General features: G+C 41.3%; 1 protein-coding gene across 1 annotated transcript in view; it reads left to right on the top strand.

The window, feature by feature from the left end:
• Positions 1-2584: 2584 nt before the first annotated feature.
• LOC121544327 (uncharacterized protein C14orf132) overlaps positions 2585-7026 on the top strand; it is a 46775-nt gene continuing 42333 nt past the window's right edge. Inside the window, exon 1 of the mRNA XM_041854248.2 lies at positions 2585-2657. Within this exon, the coding sequence (XP_041710182.1) occupies positions 2631-2657 (27 nt within the window). The 5' untranslated portion in view covers positions 2585-2630. The remainder of the gene's footprint in view (positions 2658-7026) is intronic.

Genomic DNA, 7026 nt, shown 5'->3' with positions numbered 1-7026 from the left:
ATGCCCTTGCTGATGGAAGGAGGTTTTCACTCAAAATCTCACGATACATAGCCCCATTCATTCTTTCCTTTACACGGATCAGTCGTCCTGGTCCCTTTGCAGAAAAACAGCCCCAAAGCATGATGTTTCCACCCCCCATGCTTCACAGTAGGTATGGTGTTCTTTGGATGCAACTCAGCATTCTTTGTCCTCCAAACACGACTTGGGTTGAGTTTTTACCAAAAAGTTATATTTTGGTTTCATCTGACCATATGACATTCTCCCAATCCTCTTCTGGATCATCCAAATGCACTCTAGCAAACTTCAGACGGGCCTGGACGTGTACTGGCTTAAGCAGGGGGACACGTCTGGCACTGCAGGATTTAAGTCCCTGGCGGCGTAGTGTGTTACTGATGGTAGGCTTTGTTACTTTGGTCCCAGCTCTCTGCAGGTCATTCACTAGGTCCCCCTGTGTGGTTCTGGGATTTTTGCTCACCGTTCTTGTGATCATTTTGACCCCCACGGGGTGAGATCTTGCGTGGAGCCCCAGATCGAGGGAGATTATCAGTGGTCTTACATGTCTTCCATTTCCTAATAATTGCTCCCACAGTTGATTTCTTCAAACCAAGCTGCTTACCTATTGCAGATTCAGTCTTCCCAGCCTGGTGCAGGTCTACAATTTTGTTTCTGGTGTCCTTTGACAGCTCTTTGGTCTTGGCCATAGTGGAGTTTGGAGTGTGACTGTTTGAGGTTGTGGACAGGTGTCTTTATACTGATAACAAGTTCAAACAGGTGCCATTAATACAGGTAACAGTGGAGGACAGAGGAGCCTCTTAAAGAATAAGTTACAGGTCTGTGAGAGCCAGAAATCTTGCTTGTTTGTAGGTGACCAAATACTTATTTTCCACCATAATTTGCAAATAAATTCATTAAAAATCCTACAATGTGATTTTCTGGATTTTTTTTTCTCAATTTGTCTGTCATAGTTGACGAGAACCTATGATGAAAATTACAGGCCTCTCTCATCTTTTTAAGTGGGAGAACTTGCACAATTGGTGGCTGACTAAATACTTTTTTTCCCCACTGTATATATATATTTCTTTTTTTTCTTTTCTTTTTTTCTTTACATTGTTTGCAAACTGATATGTGACACCTATTAATGCCAAAATAACATGCAAAACAGGCCTACCCCTAACATATCATACTAATTTGAGTGTCCCGGATTTACATAGGCCAATGTAAAATAAATTAACATAAAGTAACATATCGTAATAAATAGAGTCCCACGGATTTAAGTAAAATATATTACGTTTTGCTCTGAGACCAGGCTGTACGTCTGACTCAAGCAGATAGGCAGAGCATATAGGCTAGGTCTTCTCTGAATCAATGAACTGCATGGGAATATTGGAGAAAACAAATCTAATTTACTCACCTGTCCTTTTCTTTGGTAGCCTAATCAGTGTCACTGTAAAATGTCGGTCAGGATACCGACATGATGAGGCACGTGAGCTTGAGAATAATGCCCTGATTGACAGCTAAATATTATTTTTTTTCTAACGCGAGAGGTAATCGATTATAGCTGCGTAAAACTGTGTAAAAGTAGGAATCTAATTGAGAGAGAGAGAGAGACAGAGAGGGGGAGAGATGGGGGAGTAGGCTATAGCCATTGATCACCCGCCTCCATCCATATAGACTTCGAGAACTCAGTAAACAGCAGCATCATTCAATGTTCTCTTCGCTCTTCTCGTGCTGTCTCTCACGCTCACATCCCATTCTCCCGCTCTTTGCTCGCACAGATGTGGACCTGAAGACCAGTCATCTCTCGTCACACAATTGCCGTTTATATGAATTTGCTCGACATTTCACATGAAATTAGACAGATCCTGAAGACCGCTGGGCGCAAAAAGACCAATTATCTTTTTGGGAATAAGATAAACTAGTCACCCATTTTTCCATTTCTTTTTGGGTGCGTAGTTGGTTTGACTATAGCAACAGTATGGATCTCTCATTTATGGCTGCACAGGTAAGAATATGCGCCGTGCTTATGTGTCAGAAAGTGGTTTAGGCTATTTGGGAAAAAAAGTGGATGAAAAGCGAAGGCCTGTTTTAACTTTTGCTTTATGAAATTTGAGGGCGTGGCATATTCAATTGTTGTACATTTTTAAGTAATCAATCTAGTGAAATAGAAGCAATTATTGGTACCATGATTGTGCTCGATTTTCTTTTTTTATATCCACGAATATTGACCATGAAGATCGCCATTTCACCATTCACTATAATGGGGGATCCTGTTTTCTGGAAACAATGCCTAGAGTACCGCGGTCGGCCTTCAACTTGAAATTCTCAATGCAAGGGGACAGTTGTTCTCCCCTGGTTTACACCGATCCAATGCTTTTTAACTTGTAAGAAAAATAAGTTAGCTACCTAGCCTCGCCACTCAACTCCAATGAGATGTACTTTATACAGTGCCTTGCAAAAGTATTCAGACCCCTTGGATTTATTCACAGTTTATTGTGTTACAAAGTGAGATTAAAATGGATTTAATATAAAAAATAAATTGTCAACAAATATCTTTTTGGGAATAAGATAAACTAGTCACCCATTTTTCCATTTCTTTTTGGGTACATAGTTGGTTTGACTATAGCAACAGTATGGATCTCTCATTTATGGCTGCACAGGTAAGAATATGCGCCGTGCTTATGTGTCAGAAAGTGGTTTAGGCTATTTGGGAAAAAGTGGATAAAAAGCGAACGCCTGTCTTAACTTTAGTTTTAGTGGCATATTAAATTGTACTTTAGTGTTAGAAATTGATGACACATTTAGTCTGAAGATATACTGAACAAAACTATAAACGCAACATGCAACAGTTCATAGAAGGAAATCAGTCAATTGAAATAAATTCATTAGGCCCTAATCTATGGATTTCACATGGCTGGGCAGGGGCGCAACCATGGGTGGGCCTGGGAGGGCATAGGCCCACCCACTTGGGAGCCAGTCCCACCCACTGGGGAGCCAGGCCCAGCCAATCAGAAATATTTTTTCCCCACAAAAGGGCTTTATTACAGACAGTAATACTCCTCAGCACCCCCTCCTCCTCCTCAGACGATCCCGCAGGTGAAGAAGCCGGATGTGGAGGTCCTGGGCTGGCGTGGTCTGCGGTTGTGAGGCCGGTTGGACGCACTGCCAAATTCTCTAAAACGACGTTGGAGGCGGCTTATGAACATCCATGAACATAAGATAGGCCTATTTGAAACATTGCTGTCTCCTAACAGCATTTACCCGCCAGATTCAGTTGCTTGAAAAAAAAAAAAAAGCTTGAAATCCCAGTTGAAAACCCCATTAGATTTTTGCCCAAAGTTTAGGAAAAAACTATAACTGAACATAATTCATGATGGTTTTTATTTTATTTTTGTTTGTTTTGGAGTCAAAGATAATAGTTTGTTAATTATTTAATTTCAGTTTACGAAATAGTTTTTTCATGATTAGTTTTCCCATTAGTTTCAATTTAATTTACTATAATAACCTTGTCTCTGTCACATTTGCTTGTTTAAAATGTTACATACCCCTAAATTAGTGCTGTTTTCATTCATCTGCTCAGGTGCCGGGACATTTGTCTTGACAGATACTCAATAACATTCTCTAGGTGGGATAGAAATTAGGTACAATAGTGGTAAAGAACATTCAAGGAAGCTGATGAGCCGAACAAAATTACTCTGATATTCATCTGTTAAATAATTTAAGCTATAATTAGTCATAGTCTCAATAGTATCATTATTACTCATTTGTCAATTAGACAAACAGGTAACTGCCAAAATAATGGAAACACTTGAGTAATATACAAAGTATATTGAAAGCAGGTGCTTCCACACAGGTGTGGTTCCTGAGTTAATTAAGTAATTAACGACCCATCATGCTGGGAAGGCCATTATTTTGGCCATTACTTTGGCTACCATGGCTATGCCCCCGTACTATGACAATGCCGCCATCCACAGGGCACGAGTGATCAATGAATGGTTTGATGAGCATGAAAACAATGTAAACCATATGCCATGGCCGTCTGTCACCAGATCTCAACCCAATTGGCGCCTGAGACAGCGTTTTCCACCACCATCAACAGAACACCAAATAATGGAATTTGGTGTCGCATCCCTCCAATAGATCCCTTCAATAGAGTTCCAGACACTTGTAGAATCTATGCTAAAGTGCATTAAAGCTGTTTTGGCTCGTAGTGGCCCAACACCCTATTAAGACACTTTATATTGGTGTTTCCATTATTTTGGCAGTTACCTGTAGCTAGTTGTATTCCATTTTAATTCAGCCGATTCAGAAGATAACACACAGTATTAAATGAATGAATGGAAAAGTTCCCATTGTTCTCTTAAGGGCCATTCAATTCATGGATTGAACTGACTGAATTAAACTGATTTCAATGGAAAGCACAGACATTGTACTACTGTATGCATCAAATATCATTTTCACACAACTGATGCTCCCGAGTGGCGCAGCGGTCTAAGGCACTGCATCTCAGTGCTTGAGGCGTCACTACAGACTCCCTGGTTCAATTCCAGGCTGTATCACAACCGGCCGTGATTGGGAGTCCCATAGGGCGGGGCACAATTGGCCCAGCGTTGTCCGGGTTTGGCTGGTGTAGGCCGTCATTGTAAATAAGAATTTGTTCTTAACTGACTTGCCTAGTTAAATAACATTTTAAAAACTGTCTGTTTTAATCCCACTAGCGCAGACTCATCATGCTGGAGTTTTATGAACATGCTTTTCTCAGAATGGACAGGCTAATTTAATGGAGGTGAAACTAATTCCAAAGCTTTGAGTGGCCCCGTAATGGCGTGCCAGAAGAAATGCGAGCAGCAGGCCTTGGAGTCTTGAAGATTGACTTTGCAATGAGAAAACATGGGTGCTTTTTTGTCCATCCATCCCAGTGTACCGGCACTGCCTGAAAACCGATGGACATTCTACTCCCACTTTGTCTCTAAAAGATAACTGATGCCGCCAGGGGCACAACTTTCACTGGGAACTGGGGGACATGCCCCCCCCCCCCACACACACACATTCTGAAATGGCATTTTTGTCCCCCCCCCCCCACAGTTTTATCATTGCAATGTGATACAAAACAAGGCAACGTGTGCTTTAGGACCATGCAGATGCCTCAGAGCGGTCGGGTAGGCTGTTTGGAGTGTTTATCCGACTAGATAAAACCAAAGTTGCGCCCCTGGATGCCATCATAACTATCTTTCCTACAGAGAATAGAAGTTCCAGAGAAGCTGAACTTTTCTAATGCAGGCTGCAGAGTTTGCTGTGGATTTTGTCCAGCAGTAGATAGTGGCTGATGGTGGGTGGTGGAGAGGGGCTGGGGTTGTGTAGTCCACAGAGATCAAATTACTCTAGTACATAATTATATGGTGTAGTCTATCACAGATAGTAAATAACAGAGAGAATAGCCTAAGCATGGGCCATGTAAACAGAGATAACAACATTGTACACAATTATTTATTCATAATTGAGGAGAATATAGGAAATACTTTTCAGTAAAGCTTCAAGCAAATAATGAATGTTGATTGTTCTTGTAACAGGTGCTAGCATTATGCATTGCAGGGAGAGCACTTTTGATGCCCACCACACAACAAGACCTCCTCATCCTGAAGGTCGCAGGCATAAATATCAAAGGTCATCTTTTTCCCTTTACTGTATATTTCAGTGCTCAAGTTCAGTGAGGTTAGGTAACCCAAAGTTACCACTGTCCTTCTCTCTCTTTACTGAAAGGGGTGAGTAGAATCTCATAGTACAAATGTAAAACGGCCTTCATTAAAAGTGCTCAAACAATGCATCCTTTTGTGTTTCATAAACTATTTGCATATGGCGGCACTGCCTCAGTAATTACAGTAAAAGGTAATACTTCATTAGATCAAAAGTAGAGCCGCCCTCAAGCATTACAGGACATGGATTAATAGGCAGCAATCATAACACCATGGCTCTTGAATGCCAAATTCAGAGTGATAACGCTGTCTGCTGTCTACAATAGACACAGTTATGAAACTATAAATCCCGTAACCTACAAACACTGCTTAAGATTATTAACGCAATACAATTGAAGGAATATGCCATACAATGTACAGGGCATGTTGCTTCCCCATCCATCATACATGCTCAAGAAGTAGATCATACTTATTATTTTTCATTAATAATAAGTATACTCAATAAGATCACTATAAACAGCCATATTGTTTGGCCATATTACAGCAGAACTTGAGCCAAAGGGACAGCATTTACTCATTGTTGATTAAGAGTAAGCTGAGGTGTAACCTTCTCCCATCGATTACTCAGTGATGCAGGACTAATGTTTTAAGCGTGGTTCCATGTCAGGGTGTAAGTGCTGTAGAGACCATGCTGGTCCTGTAGAGTCAGCCGAATCCATGGCCCCAGTGACTGATCTGTCACACAGAGCCATACAGACTCCATCAATTCAGAACCCAATGACTCCATCTACAGATTCCCATCTATCCAGGCAGCACTCTTCAGCCCTTTAGCCATCACCTCAGGCTCGTCTGTGCTGACAAACTGGGGAGAGACTTTCTCTCCACCGCCATAGCTTTAAAAAGTTACTACAGTCAGTTTTGGGGAGAGGGGTATGTTCATTTCCTTTTTGGACAAGTTCAAGTTCCTAAACCTCTTTTCATCACTTGAAAATTATAAACACAACAATTTCAAAGGTTTTACTGAGTCACAGTTCATATAAGGAACTCAGTCAATTGAAATAAATTAATTAGGCCCTAATCTATGGATTTCACATGACTGGGAATACAGATATGGATCTGTTGGTAACAGATACCTTAAAAAAAAGGTAGGGGCGTGGATCAGAAAACCAGTCAGTATCTGGTGTGACACCCATTTGCCTCATGCAGCGCGACACATCTCCTTCAGGCTGTTGATTGTGGCCTATGGAATGTTGTCCCACTCTTCAATGGCTGTGCGAAGTTGCTGTATGTTTGCGGGAACTGGAACACGCTGTCGTACACATCAATCCAGAGCATC

Source organism: Coregonus clupeaformis, chromosome 29, assembly GCF_020615455.1.
Source record: "Coregonus clupeaformis isolate EN_2021a chromosome 29, ASM2061545v1, whole genome shotgun sequence".
Lineage (NCBI taxonomy): Eukaryota > Metazoa > Chordata > Actinopteri > Salmoniformes > Salmonidae > Coregonus > Coregonus clupeaformis.
The sequence above is the reverse complement of the archived record's forward strand: the minus strand, read 5'-3'. Positions and strand labels throughout refer to the sequence as shown.